This window comes from Borostomias antarcticus (genome assembly GCF_949987555.1).
Source record: "Borostomias antarcticus genome assembly, chromosome: 21".
NCBI classification, from domain to species: Eukaryota; Metazoa; Chordata; class Actinopteri; order Stomiiformes; family Stomiidae; genus Borostomias; species Borostomias antarcticus.
The window spans coordinates 101862-116861 of NC_140254.1; the positions used below are offsets into that span (position 1 = coordinate 101862).

The 15000-nt window shown below is 47.1% G+C and overlaps 3 protein-coding genes across 3 annotated transcripts in view; all 3 read left to right on the forward strand.

Moving 5' to 3' along the window:
* LOC311322729 (ubiquilin-4-like) overlaps window positions 1-981 on the forward strand; it is a gene marked incomplete at its 5' end in the record, with an annotated part of 10774 nt that extends 9793 nt beyond the window's left edge. The window contains one exon of the mRNA XM_084454826.1: window positions 1-981. This exon is cut by the window's left edge and continues 561 nt beyond it.
* A 753-nt stretch (window positions 982-1734) lies between these two features.
* On the forward strand, window positions 1735-3699 carry LOC311323285 (ras-related protein Rab-25-like; the record flags this gene model as incomplete). The annotated part of the gene is made up of 5 exons (XM_084455486.1): window positions 1735-1771; window positions 2401-2596; window positions 2780-2973; window positions 3178-3258; window positions 3575-3699. The coding sequence occupies 5 exons, from the start codon at window positions 1735-1737 to the stop codon at window positions 3697-3699; spliced, it is 633 nt and encodes a 210-aa protein (XP_084311612.1).
* Window positions 3700-11397: 7698 nt separating this feature from the next.
* LOC311323286 (zinc finger protein 385D-like) overlaps window positions 11398-15000 on the forward strand; it is a gene marked incomplete at both ends in the record, with an annotated part of 20492 nt that continues 16889 nt past the window's right edge. Inside the window, 2 exons of the mRNA XM_084455487.1 lie at window positions 11398-11413; window positions 12017-12120. Coding sequence (XP_084311613.1) covers window positions 11398-11413; window positions 12017-12120 — 120 coding nt within the window. The remainder of the gene's footprint in view (window positions 11414-12016; window positions 12121-15000) is intronic.

Below are 15000 nucleotides of genomic sequence, written 5' to 3' on the forward strand. Positions count from 1 at the left end.
CCGCCCCCACCCCCCCCCCTCCAGCTGAATAGGGTTTCTATTGGTCGACTCATCCTCTAATGAAGCTGAACCACATGTTCCCAACGGTTTGCAGACAGACATGTAGAGTAGATACTCAACTCTGTTACTTTACGCTCGGACATTATACCCATTGTGTTCATATCGGGTTACGGATGTTCCTCCCTGTTGAATAGACCACTGGTGTATTTGAGGAAGGTGTAAACTAAGAGAGACAAGGAGCCAAAGCAAAGGACAACAAGACCCAATCTACAGCCCCCCCCCCCCCCCCAGTCTAGAATCTATTTACATGACCCCAGTCAAGCCCACCCGACTCGTATTTATTGCAAGCGCTTCAAGGAAAAGTCTCCCCCCACCCACCTCCCACCCCCGCACTTCCCTAAAGTCTGTCATTCCAGATAGCGGGGTGCACATCCATTCTCTCTCCAGGCAGCCCCTCCCTCCCCTCCCCCGCCCATGGTCCAATCACAGCCCCATGAGAAACACACCGTCGGGGGTCTGTAGCGACTCGACACACACGCACACGCATGTGGCCCGATTGAGACCATGGCGACCATGTCACCGTCGATTCTAATGTCATCGAGCTGCGCATCGGAGGCGGGAGAGACGGACAGAATCTCGACTCAGAATTGAAACTGATTCTTTGGTATGTGTATTTTAATTTGAGGTGCAAGGTAGTACCTAGAGGTCATCTTTTTGTCTCACATTAAAATCTCCTGGAAATGAGTGCATTGAATATTATGGGATGGCTTTACTACTTCTTTTTTGGCCCCCGTGTGGTTGGCATACACCATACATACATTTTGTTGTAAATGGAAGTTCTAGGTTTTACTTTTTCTGAAGAATCTCAGCATTGTAGTTGTGGTAACCTTGGCGATGGCTTCCATAGCTGTGCTTTGTCTGTTGACCTCGGCTGAACACACATCTCCGATTCAACATGTTGAAAACTAACTTTTAACAGTACTGTACTAAAAAATAAAACAAAGTTGGTCAAGACGAACCCTCTCTCTAAGTCTGTGTCCATCCCGTTGAATTTCTGTAGGAAACAGGAATGGTGCAGGTCTTTTCGTCTGGTGTTTCAAATTATCTTATGACTAAATTAATAATGAATTATTCTTTTCTATTCTATTAGTGTACTGGAATTCTGTGAGCACCCGTTAGCATACAATGAAGATCCACCTGTCGTCTGAGTCCCATTGACAGTCGTCACGTAGGCCGGCCGAATGAATAGATAAAAGGAGAGAGAGAAAAGGGTGGAGTCTGGTGTTGTGGCGGCTAAGCGCTAGTGGTTCTACCTGTTCCACCTGCTCTCACCTTCCTTCCATCCTCTCCTTCCCTCCCCCGCTTCTCACTCAGCGTGTCAGCTGAGCGGCCGGCTGAGGGCTCGTATCTGTGGTCAGGTGCAGCCTTCCCCCTCTCCACAGATAAAGACGAGTGTTGGCTCAGTCGAACCTGTTCTCTCTCTCTCTCTCTCTCTCTCTCTCTCTCTTTATCCCGCGTCCTCCATTTTCAGCTCGGTGTGTGAGCTCTGTTTCTCCACCTGGGCTTGGAGTGAAGAGGAAGAGCTGGTGGCTGTTGTCTCTCCTTTCCTCTCTCTCTCTCTCTCTCTCTCTCTCTCTCTCTCTCTGTCTCTCTCTGTGGATCTAATGGTGTGAACCGCCCAAGGGTATTGACTACAACAGGTGCAGGAGACACCGCTGGTCTCAGTAGTACAACATGGGCTCTAACGACACGTACAACTTTGTCTTCAAAGGTAAGTTGTCTGTTTGTCAAATCTGGATTCCCTAGATAAACAGTTCCTAGTGTCTTTAGCGTGCTTCAGGCTCTGCAACCGTTGGGTGCAAAGGGCAGAGTCTGATCTCTTAGTATTGTGGTCAGGAACAACAAGGAACTATTTCTAAGAAAGCCAGCTGGAGTAGCAGAGGACGGGAAGAGAAAGCAGGAAGTGAAAGGTGTCTCTCGTGGTCGATAATCTGTTACCCTTTGACCTGGGCGAGGGTTGTACAGTACTAGTTGGATTTCCATTAACTCTATTTAAACTGTTTGAACTGTCGTCCCTTACTGACAGGAATACGGTGGAATATTGTGAGTTTTGTGTTCTCCATAGGACTGTTTCCTTATCAAGAGTAAACAGACCCGACAGGGTGTCGACTGGTAGGCATGCCATTATGTCAGTTCCGATGTCACCAAGCGTAGGGGTGTGTCAGAGGCAAACAGGCGGACTGAATGGTTCACGTGTCACGTCATCAGAATTGTATGACATCATGGGCTTGTTCAGTAAAAAAAAATATACACCTCATACAATTATCAAAGTGTTGATTTACAGTAGAACCGTTTGCCTCTATGTTGTTTTCTTGATGGAGTCCACGTGATGTTTTCTAGTGGTTTTGATCGGCGAATCCGGGGTGGGGAAGAGCAACCTGCTGTCACGCTTCACCAAGAACGAGTTTAACCACGACAGTCGCACCACCATCGGCGTGGAGTTCAGCACGCGCACCGTCCAGCTGGGCACGTTCACCATCAAGGCCCAGATCTGGGACACGGCCGGCCTGGAGCGCTACAGAGCCATCACCTCTGCGTGGGTACACACACACACACATTACACACACACACACACACACATACTTTACACACACACACATACACAGTAGACACACTGGAAGAGGCAGGGCTGTAGAGCCATCACCAGGCAGGGACGCCCCATTTGGGAGGCTAATAGTAACCGTAACGCAGCACCTCTGCCCTCTTCTGGTCGGACCAGGTATTACAGGGGGGCGGTGGGGGCCCTGATGGTCTATGACATCACCAAGCACCTGACCTACGAGAGCGCGGAGCGCTGGCTGAAGGAGCTGTTCGACCACGCCGACCCCCACATCGTTGTCATGCTGGTGGGCAACAAGACGGACCTGGAAGCCCAGAGGACCGTTCCCGCGGACGAGGCCAGGGACTTCGCAGGTGACCGGCTCAGACGAGCTTCCCAATAATGCTTTTCACACCCCTGTGTAGAGGGGTGTTACCTTGTTTGTGCTGGCCCTGGCCACTTCCCCGGATGTGCATCCTGGCCAGAGTCATCTAGTTTGGCTTGGCTCGGGATCTCAGTGTGTGCAGAGTGTGAGAACGTGCCAAGTCAACAATGTCCACTGCTGTGTCCATGTGCAGAGAAGAAGGGCCTGCTGTTTATGGAGACCTCGGCTCTGGACTCTTCAAATGTGGAGGCAGCCTTTCATGAAGTCCTCACAGGTACTTGTCACAGGATCTGAGCTGAATCATGAATGATTCATTGAAGATCTCTTTAATTTTGTGAGCTCTTTTCTTTTCTCCCTGACATTATGAATGTGGCGCATTCACACTCTAAATCGGCTACAGAGAACCACTTATAACAATAGAAGAACCATCTGAGAAAAGGTTCTATGTAGAACCCTACGATTCCAAATAAAACCCTTTTCAGCTCCTAAAGGTTTCTTTCTGACCTGAAATGTATGAGGGGGGCGGGGTGGGGAGGGGAGGGGGGGCGTGTGGCACCATCCTAACTCTGGTCTCCCTGTGCTCCGTCAAGCCATCCACAAGAAGGTGGCCGGTCGAGAGGTGACCAGAGGGTCCATCAGCGCCGTGACTCTGTCCACGCCAGCGGGACCAGCCACCGAGGTGACGGAGGGCCGCAAGACCTGCTGTAACACATGACCTGTGACCCACTCACATGACCTGTGACCCACTCACATGACCTGTGACCCACTCACATGACCTGTGACCCACTCACATGACCTGTGACCCACTCACATGACCTGTGAACCACTCACATGACCTGTGACCCACTCACATGACCTGTGAACCACTCACATGAGCTGTGACCCACTCACATGACCTGTGGGGGAAAAAGGTTTATTTGTATGATTTTTGTTTGCTTTTTAATGGGAGGGGGGGGGGGGGCAATTCAATAAGCTTGGCTTGTGTTATTAGATTAAATTATTATTGGTTTTCAAACAATTTCATGTATAATAACTTTATGAGGATTTGTTCAGGTAACAAGGGGAGTACTGTATGCTGCTGACCTTCACCTGTAAATGTGAGGTGATGAAAGCGTACAATTATTAAGCTAATTGGTTAATGTATTGTCAATAAAGTTGTCCTATTTTATTTTCCTCTGTAATTGTGAAATTATTATTATTATTGTTATTGTTCTGTAGATTACTTACTTCAGCTGCGTCTTCATCCCTTATGGGACACAAGGCTTCAATGAGCTCTCTCCATTGCATTCAGTCCTTGGCAGCCGGTTGTGCCTCTTCCCATGACAGGTTCATCTTTTCCTGGAAAGTTCCAGTATCCGTTCTGCGCCGGAGGGTTTTGGGCCTCCGGGTTTCTCTTGTCCTGTAGGGGGCAGTGCTGATTTGACGGCACTGAAAGGTGAGCCGAGGACTCGGGTCCTAGTTCTCTGCGGGGGCTTCCCTTTTCTGTTTCCTTTTTGAGTTTGGTTGAGTCGAGTTTAGTTGCCATTAGAACAACATGGAAGAATGAAAGTGTTCTTCTTGGCCAGGGTCATAGTTCAATTATAAATTATTTGTGCCACATTTAGTACGGGCAGGTCATTAAGGGGGTGGGGTAGCCTACAGTATCTACAGACACTTTTACACACAGAGACGGGGAGTGTGTCCTCTCATGCGCACACACACAGACACGCTCCCTGCTTCTATGTGTGTAAAAGTGTGTCTGTATATCATCTGTGGGCCATGGTTTTAAATGGCCTTCGTGCAGTTTGGCTGGGGGAGTATAAATCTCCCATATCGTGGTTAATGACATTCCTGACAGATACTGTTCTATCCCTAACAGATGGTGCAAGTGTGTGTGCGTGTTATTTCCCCTGATGGAGCATTTGCCACAATGCAATGACCACTATTGTTTCTTTTTCAAAGAACGTAAATATTGAGCTCTCTGCAAAGGCCAGTAAATGTTTAATAATTTCCCGTGAATGATGATATTTTTATGGAGAGCGTAAAAGCATATGGTTTAATAATCGATGCAGTCTGTGCGGCTGCGCAGGTTGAGAGGTTGGTCATGAAACCCGTAAATCTCGCTATGCGTGGAGTGGAGGTGAGGGTTATGTTCACAAAGATCATGAAAGTACCAAGAAGGGCTCTCCTGGCCTGGAAAAACTCAGTGACGTGAGATTTGTTGCTCTGCTCCCTGGGCCCCGAAAAAAAAATCTTCCTCGTTTTGTTGACCGCGTATTGACCCCTCACTGGCCATCGCGGAGGTAAAGGTTCTGTGGTCGGAGAGGGGGTTTAGTTAGGAGGCCATGTGGTGGCCATTACGCACTCTATTCCACATGTGCAGCCCGTAAAACTGTGTCTAAACCTCGGGACCCGTATGCGTAATATTTGAGTGCCACGGTGGCTTAACGCACGCGGACGGGCTGTATATCTCTCCTGTTTGAGCTCGGCGGTGAGACGTTACGATACATCGAATCTCTTCACGTCCCCCTGGCGATTTTGGCTAGAGTTAGGGTCATCACATCACACCTGCGGGTCATCACATCACACCTGCGGATCTTTTACTACGATCCCTCTGATCATCGAGACCTTTGACCCCGCAGCGCATGCAACCCTCCTCAACCCGCTGGGTTTAATGGAAGCCACAAGTGTGCAACTCTCTTCCTCACTCTCGCTCTCTAATATATCCATTTATCTCTCTCCATCTCTATATGTTCCTCTCCCCCCTCTCTCTATCTACATCGACATACACACACACACACACTGTCTGCAGTCCACATAAACACACACAAACACACGCCTCAGAAGAGAGGATCAGGAGTCGCCCTCACATGGCCCCCGGGTGATTACTGTTTTTTTGCTTCCCTCTGGAATATGTAGGTGTGGGTCGTACATCCACCTCCCTTGTTCTCTATAAAGCGCATTGTGTTGCCTCTGGGTATGAAATGAGCTATACAAATAAAGCTTTGATTGATTGATTACATGCAAGAGCACTCGCATACACACGGAGAGGAAATATAGGCCTATGAATATATATGGCAAATATATGCAGCATATATGCCATATTCAGGTTCATATATGTGGATATATAGGACATGTATGTCTCATACGTAACATATATATCCACATATATGCAGGCGGCCAATTTCATATATATTACATATATTATAAACATATGTGGCATATATATAAAATATATATATATATATATGTTAATATCCTTTCTGTGTCGGCATACACAGTTGTCCAAAGCTGCCTGAGAGACTGAGGAAACGCAGGACTGAATGGAAAACATCGAGTGTGTTTTGATCCTATAAAGGTTTTCAGAGCGGGGAGGCTGGGCCCACTCACACACCAGCTGCTGCATACATAGAGAGCTGGGGTCTGAAGATGACCGAGGGCTGTCCCCGTGAGCATCATCTACATTCCTACTGACAGGTAGCCTACGTTTGGTTCCCCCATGGAACATTAGCACTCTGTACAGAACTGTGTGTGTGTGTGTGTGTGTGTGTGTGTGTTATACACTTTTCCAGTATAATTCCCACCTGAATGTACGCCTGACGGTCTGTTTCTTTGTTGAAGAACACATTTCTTCGAATGACATCATATAAACACATTCGGCCTCAATGACATTCAGATCACTATGGTGATGTTGTTATGGTGACCAATCAGGAGGAGAGGCTAGCCACAGCAGAAGCATTCAGATCCTCTGGTCCCCAAAACAAAACACTTCCATATCAAGACTCATAGGTGTGTGTGTGTGTGTGTGTGTGTGTGTGTGTGTGTGTGTGTGTGTGTGTTTGTGTGTATGCGCGTGCGTGTATGTGTGTACACATGCTTGCGTGTCCTTGTCTATGTGTGTGTGTCTGTGTGTCATGGATGTATTAATAGAACTGGATACAGCCACTCCATTCACTGACCGCTATCAACAATGAAGCCCTATTGAACCGCGCCATCTTGGCAAATTTGTAGTCATTTGACTATTTCCGGTGACTTTTGTACTTGCGCAGTTGTGCTTTTCTGGCCTTCCGGTGACTTTTGTACTTGCGCAGTTGTACTTCTGTCCTACGCGCGTCCACGTCCACGGTCAACGTTGGCACCGCTTCTAGCTATCGAATGGCCGACTGGTGTAAGATGGATAGCCTAACGTTAGAGAGATAAATGTAGTCTATGGTTATGTTAATAAAGCTAACAATGATGTTGTAACATGCATGCAGCACTGCCGATCTGAACGATTGATTCATTGTTACCATGGATCGGTATTGGGATTGATCAAGGGCGAATGTGAAATAGCAGCCAGGAACTCAGCGGGTTATCCGAGATGCGGTAGCAGCGGCCAAAGCTCCTGCTGGCGGGGAGTGAAGCTCTTCAACTCGCCGGTCACTGGCTCCCTGGAGGAATTTAGCCTGGCTGCAATAACGTTATCGCGAACGGAATGAATACCATCTACTAGCAAACAAAACATGTTCAGTTATATTTAACCTGTTAAAACTAAGATGCCTGGATGAAAAAATAATTTCTCCAATGGATATATTTTACAAAAACAGGTTAATATGCAAGCCGGTTTTCATTGCTAAATCAAAGCGGGGAGAGCCGGGAACGTGCGTGGACGCGCGTAGGACAGAAAAGCACAACTGCGCAAGTACAAAAGTCACCGGAAATAGCCAAATGACTACAAATCTAGCCAAGATGGCGCGGTTCAATAGGCCTTCACTTTAGATTTCGAATCCTGGGGGCTTGCTGTGTGTACACGTGCTTGCGTGTCCTTGTCTGTCTGTCTGCCTGTGTGTGTGTGTGTGTGTGTGTGAGAGAGAGAGAGAGAGAGAGAGAGAGAGAGAGAGAAACAGAAAGCCTTGAACACCTCTAATATTCTATCAATGCTGCCTGCTTTCCATAATCAGAGGTTGCGCGGGTCAGAAAATGCATCTCTCTCGTAATTACAGCAGGTGGCCGTGATAAACAGAGCCGACGAGGGCGGCTGCATCTCTCCTCACATCATATCATACCTCGGTTTCCATGGCAGCTGCACTGTTTGTGTCTGTGTGAGGGACGCCAGCAGGTGGAAGCTGGAGGCGAGGAGCCGTAGACACGACTGCCGCCAGCTGACAAGCACAACAAGGTCAACTGTCGTGCGAAATACTTTACACCTGGAGGGCCTGGCAGTTATGTAGGCCTAGTCTACACCTCAGTGGTCTTGAGGGCCTGGGAGTTATGGTGTGTTCCAGACAACCCGTAACTCGTGTTTTTCCGACCTCCTACACGTGAAAATGCTCTGGAATGGCAGTCAAACCCGTAACTTCCCACCCGTGAACTCGTACAGATCGATGTACTCCCAGTTGCCGGGTGGGAAGTTACGGGTTTGACTGCCATTCCAGAGCATTTTCACGTGTAGGAGGTCGGAAAAACACGAGTTACGGGTTGCCTGGAACGCGCCATTAGCCTTAGCCTGCTGCTACATGCGCAGCCCAGGGCTGTCCTATGCTCAAGGCTACTTAAGCCTATATTTGGCCAGCAAAGCGAGGCTATTAATCTAATGGCGTAGACCTACTAACATTTTGGCGAACTTCTTTCTCGCCCTCTCGGCTGCGCAGCGACCGAGGGGAAACGCCTCCTGGCAAACACTTTGCGCCATCATTCCCGGCTCTACATTCCCAGTCGGAGACAAAGCATAGCCCAGATAGAGGCGGCTGGGGAAAGCGTTCATCTGTTCCTCGGGGATGGGGGGGGGCTAATACCAATGAGGCCTGAAGTGCTCTGCTCTTTCTCAGCAGCAGCCCGTTGTGTCTGGCATGGCGGTGAGCGACAAAAGCAACGTTAAATTGAGTTTATGAGCCGATCTTTCCATGTGTGGACTTTTTCTCCTTTAGGTCTGCGTTTGTTCCACGGAGCTGGCCGGAGGGGCTGTCCAAACACAGCAGCCAGGCCACCAGGACGTATTCTCTGTAAACCCAGGACCTGCTCGCAGCATGCATCTCTAGTATCGCTAGATGTAGTGGGTATTGTGCTTGGATGTTATGCTGTTGTTTCGAGGTCCATTAAACTCCCCAGGACTGATCTTTTTGGATGGTGATGGATGTCGTTTCTCTAGCTCGGGCTTTGCCAGGGCTGATTTCCACAGTGCTGAAGGAAAAACAGGGATTGGAGAGAGACTGGAACACAACAATAGCTCATTGAAATGCCAGTCATCATTGACAGATCCCTCCCTAGCTCACAGAGTAGGCTAGGCTACGTGGGAGAAGACGCGTGTTGTTGCTCGCTCCCAAAACACTTAGGGAGGACAGGTCAGGAAAGCTACTGCAAACTACTGCACAACATTTTTTTTTACTAGTGTGTGTGTGTGTGTGTGTGTGTGTGTGTGTGTGTGTGTGTTGAGTGTGTGTGTGTGTGTGTGTGTGTGTGTGTGTGTGCGCGCGCGCGGGCAGGCGTTTGAACACACACGCACGCGCACACTGCCTTTCCTGGTGTTGCTGTGATGTCTTGCATTGGACATGGCTGCCATGTGTGGTTAGCTCTCCTCAGCCAAAACAGGGTCTAAAAATACCGGCCCTCAGAGAAATGAGGTGAGGATGCTAAACCATTTACACGTGGATAACAACGGTGGCTCCTCCAAGACTAGCAGCCTAGAGAAAGCCTGCAGACAGTGTGGAGGGACTGAATCACACAGAGGGGGGATTTCCCTCTGGGTCTGGCAACCCCATCTCCTGATCTGTGATAGTGCTCTGGCATGCCACCTCACACAGTATCTCTGCCCAAAGTGAGCATATCCAGTCCAAAAAAAGACTGAAAAACTCTGTCTCTCACCAACTCTCTCTCTCTCTCTCACACACACACACACACACACACACACACACACACTTTCTCTCTCTTCCCCCCCCTCTCTCTCTCACACACACACTCTTTCTCTCTCTCTCCCTCTCTCTGTGTTTAAAGGATGTGAAGTATCCTTACACACACACACACACACACACACACATGAGATAGTTTGTTAGAGACACAGTATCTGTATGAGCTCCCAACAGGTACCATATCTCAAAGAGCATAAAACAGGTGCCATAACGTCATAATGTTCTTGAAGACCTATGCATGATGAACGGTAATGTGATTCGCCTCACTCAGTGGTTGAGAGAGAGAGAGTGAGAGAGAGAGAGAGAGAGAGAGAGAGAGGGCGAAGGCGGAGAGTGAGCAGGGGTCTGACGGTGTGTGTGAGTTGAGGAGGAGGAGACGTGTTCAGAGCTGCTGAGCTGAAGACTCTTTCTGCTGGGTGGAGATGGCGCTAATCTGTGGCCGCTGATGTGGGCTGCTGCACTGGGACCGACCTCAATGAAAAGCAGCATGTATTTTGGTAAAGTTACATTATTTTTTCTCTATGAATCTCGTAATGTTAGCAGATAGTTATGAGACTACAGTGGCCTACGAAGGATGCACAGGCTTATCTCTGAGTCTGACATATTGATTATTACTGTCGAATTCATCTGTTTTTAGCCTGAAGACAGTCACCACACTCTCTGTGTGGGTAGAGGAAATTAGATTTGTGTATATTTATCATTCTGTTATCAAATATTATTAATGTATGCAGTTTTGTTTTGTATTGTGAACCTTTTTAACAACTTTGGCGTTATTGTGGTTTCTTTGACATTGAAGGTTATGTCTGGTATTTCTTTTCTTTCATGGTCCTGAGGACTACAGAACCTCAGCCACACCTAGATGTTATCCTGTGTGTGTGTGTGTGTGTGTGTGTGTGTGTGTGCGCGCGGGCGGGCGTGTGTTTGTTTGTTTGACTGTGTGTGTGTGTGTGTGTGTGTGTGACCTTGTGTGTGTGTGTGTGTCTGTGTGTGTGTGTGTGTGTGCGCGCGCAGGCGGGCGTGTGTTTGTTTGACTGTGTGTATGTTTGTGTGTGTGTCTCTGTGTGACTGTGTGTGTGTGTGTGCGTGTGTCTGTGTGTGTGTGTGTGTGTGTGTGTGTGTGTGTGTGTGACTGTGTGTGTGTGTGTGTCTGTGTGTGTGTGTGTGTGTGTGTCTGTGACTGTGTGTGTATGTGTGTGTGTATCTGTGTGTGTGTGTATCTGTGTGTGACTCTGACTGTGACTGTGTGTGTATGTTATTTTGAAGTTTCCTCTGATGGAAATGTTAATTGAGACCGCCTGTTGTTTAATGGTCGGCTTCCTTTTATCTACAGGTTGTGAGTATGAGTGTGAACACTGAGCACACTTTCACTCACACACACACTCGGCCCCAATCTCCTCAATATTACATAGAATACTGCACCTTCATTGCCTTCAGTAGTACTCAATAAACTCACACAAGGTTATCTTGTAAAAACACAAGCAACAAACAAACAAACACACACACACACACACACACACCCATGCTTGTATGGGGTAAGGTAATCAGGCCTAATGGCAGAGCGGATGGGTGTGCTTAGTGCTGTGATTGTTATGATTATACATACTGCTGGTTCTGAATCAAACTCTAATCAAGCACAAAGAAATGCAAAAACAAACTAAAACCCTCGCAATCAGGACCCCCCCCCCCCACACACACACACACACACACTCTCTCACACACACACGCACACACACAGCTAATCAAAGAACACTTACTAATGGCCCTGCTGTGTGTGTGTGTGTGTGTGTGTGTGTGTGTGTTGTGTGTGTGTGTGTGTGTGTGTGTGTGTGCGCAAGCCTGCGTGTGCCCACCACATATACAGTGTGTGAATATGTGTGGCAGTATACCATCTCTGATGAATCATCAGCTGTGAGCAGCGATCACATTACTGCTTCGCACATTTGTGCCTGTTCAGGTGTTAATTGCACTGTCAGTCAGGATCAGATTCGTGTCTTTTGATAGAATATTTGGCTCCTTTCACGTTCATCAATTGCTGCTTTAATTAGAAGTGTTAGTGAAGACCATCTTAGGTGTTGATGACGATACTCTCATGAGTTCAGGTAACTTTCAGAGCAAATTGATAACTTCCTGTCCTCACCTGTCACCCTTTTTCCTATCTCTATCTCCTAGGTAATGTATGCCAGAGTGCCGCTTTGCCCTCATTGGGCAGGGCCCCGCCCTCTGTGGAGCTGAAGCCCCTTCTCCCGTTCAGTCTGTTGCCTGGCTTCACTGAGGTGAGTGTCAATCAACGTCACCACCATGGCAACCAAGCTTCCAGCTCAGGGTGAGGACTGCATGTTTTGAGGAGGGACAGTGGAGTGCATAGAGGCAGGTACTCCTTGTTCCTTCGCTGTCATTGCAAATAGCTCTCCTAAAATGAGCCAATCTATCTTGAAGTGGCCAAGGGCCGAATGACCTCAGAACCAGTTCGAAGTCAAGCAGAGATGGACTTCAGCAGGGTAAGACTTGCCTATCGGATGGCATTTCAACCCTGCAGATATTCACCCCGAGTCCAGCGCCATGTCTGAGCGGATTGAGTGTTTGTTCAGTACGTGTGTTAACATGGATTCCTCAATTCAACAGCTGGAGTTGATGCATGCGCTGCGCAGCTGCTCGTCTGCTGAGGAGTGTTTTTGTAGCAGTAGTTCATCAAATGTGTCTTCCCGTCAGGGAGTGACATTTACATATATCCTGAGGCCTGCGCTCACGCTGAGCTTTCCCTCCCACTGCCCTCCTCTGCTTCAGCGAGGGCAGAGTTGACCCTGGGCTTAGAGCACGCTACAGTAGCTAGCGCACTGGAGAGCTGAGTCAGAGCCCTGGGGGGAGCCGGGGTGTCAGGTCGGAGACTCTTCCGTCTCTCTGAGAGTCGCTAATGATGTACGCTTCACAGGGCTGTCTGCCCCGGTATGTTCCACTGAGGCGAAAAAGATAACTCAGTGCATGAGTTCAGAACATTAGACATTTTGTTTGTCTTCTTCACAAGAAGCTCAGAGCATTTGTAGACGTTTTGTTTGTCTTTTTTTGTTTTGTTTTGCTGTGCATGTTTAATAGATACAGGAACTGGGCCACCATTGAGCGTCTTTTTTTATTCTTCAAGCTTAATCTTCTGCTATTGGAGTCTATGGCAGCCCCTGGAACCGTATAGTAAAAAGTTGTGAAATTTGGCACGCTGATCTGGGACAGACCTATGACTCCTGTCATCAGGTTTTATGTCAACACCTCGCAACACTCTAGAGCCACCAACGTGTCAAAGTCGGAGGTGCGTATGCACACAACCTTTGAACTGTATGGACGATTTTCAAAAATGAGGTACTGTTGGATTCCTTGGATCAAGCCGACTTTCACTATGACATAATTTCCCGCCATATTTGATTTCCGCCATATTGGATTTTATTTAAAAAAGAAAAAAAGATCACACTTCACACATTTTTTCCAACCTTCTCCAAAATTGGCACAGATCAAGCTTCAGATGGATTTTTGATTTTTAAAAGTTTGTTTGTAAATGTTTCAAAAAATGTTCACCTGCTACAGCCAATCGAAATCAGCGGTAAAGCCACCAGTGAGGTCATATCTCAGCAACGTTTTGATATCAAAACCAAAACTTGGTACATGGACTCGTGACCCCATTGTGAAGAAGCACAAACAAATTAGCATCCTTTGACCACGAGGGGGGAATGCAATTATTATAAAGTCCCCCAAAAATCACATATTTCACATATTTCCGGTCTTCACCAAAATTGGCACAGATGATTTCCAGACCAAGCTTCACAAAAGTTATCAGATGGATTTTGGTTTTTCGATGATTTCATCCATCACAGCTCATCGAAATCGGCTGCCAAAGAGGAAGTGAGGTCATATCTCAGTTAAACCCAATCTTTGCTCAATTGACATAAAACTTACTATCAGTGTTTACAGCCACGCTCTTACTACGATCACATCAAGTTTCCATGGAGACTGCCCTGCTGGACTATATCTGTGTCCTTGGCATGTGAGTTCCCTCTGACGTTGTTTTTTTTTTACCTCAATATTTCACCATCTTTTCAGTTTTTATCAACCACCTGATGAAATCAAGGGGGGGTATTAAATTGACCCCTGTACATTAATGCATGCATGCATCCGTCCGTCACACATGTACCAGAGCCCACCACTGGGGGCGCTTGCCACAATTAATTGTTCCCATTGCCAAGTACACTTTGCTTTGTACATAAAAAACTATACCTGGTGTCTCTGTAAAAGTTCAGAGCTTGAGGTGTTCAGCAGCTCCTTTGGTTCTTGTTCTTAGACCCTGTAGAATGCATTGAGCAGATCCACTGTGGCGCAGTAACACTATACGGACAGCAGAGGGAGGCATACTGTAGACTGTCTTCCAATACTGGGCAATGAACCATGAAACAACCTCCTGAGCTGAAACATTGACAGAACATGATGGGGATGGACTCAAAATGACCACAACACTAAGGAATCCGTTTCTGGTATTTACATGTCAAAGTAAACAACTTAATGTACAAAACATTAAACAATAATTCGGAATATTTTGGATTGTAAATGGTGAAAGTTGTACAGTAACATTTCTTGAGGGCTGATGGACATGATGTTTGTCGGACAATGATGCGCTTGGTCACCATGGAATCTGGTGCCCCGCTTCATGTCATGTCAAATGTTTCTATGCGGAGCGGGAAAAGAAAAGATGAGATCAGCGATCATGCTTATAACCCTGTGAAAAGAATTGTATTTTTGTTTTTGTCTAACCTTGATATTTGCAGACCCCGTAGGCTACAGAGTGCAGGCAGCACAGAATAGGCTAAGTCTACCTCAGACTAATACACAAACTCGGTTGCAAAATGAATTGCTATGGATTGCAGGTCTATTTCTATGGCAGAGGACAAGGGCTTAATGGAACCATTGCAAACTGTATCTTCCGCCGCATTATAGTTTTGAAAATCCACAGACGTATTGGCGCAAGCTGAATATGTTGCTCAGATTGATTGATAGCCTGACACATAACAAGATATTGCAAATAATAATTTAATAAAACAATATATTGGCTTCTAAAGCCACATTTTGTAATGTCTATTCAATGCTTTACTGATCTGCCACAATAATGTAATATTTAC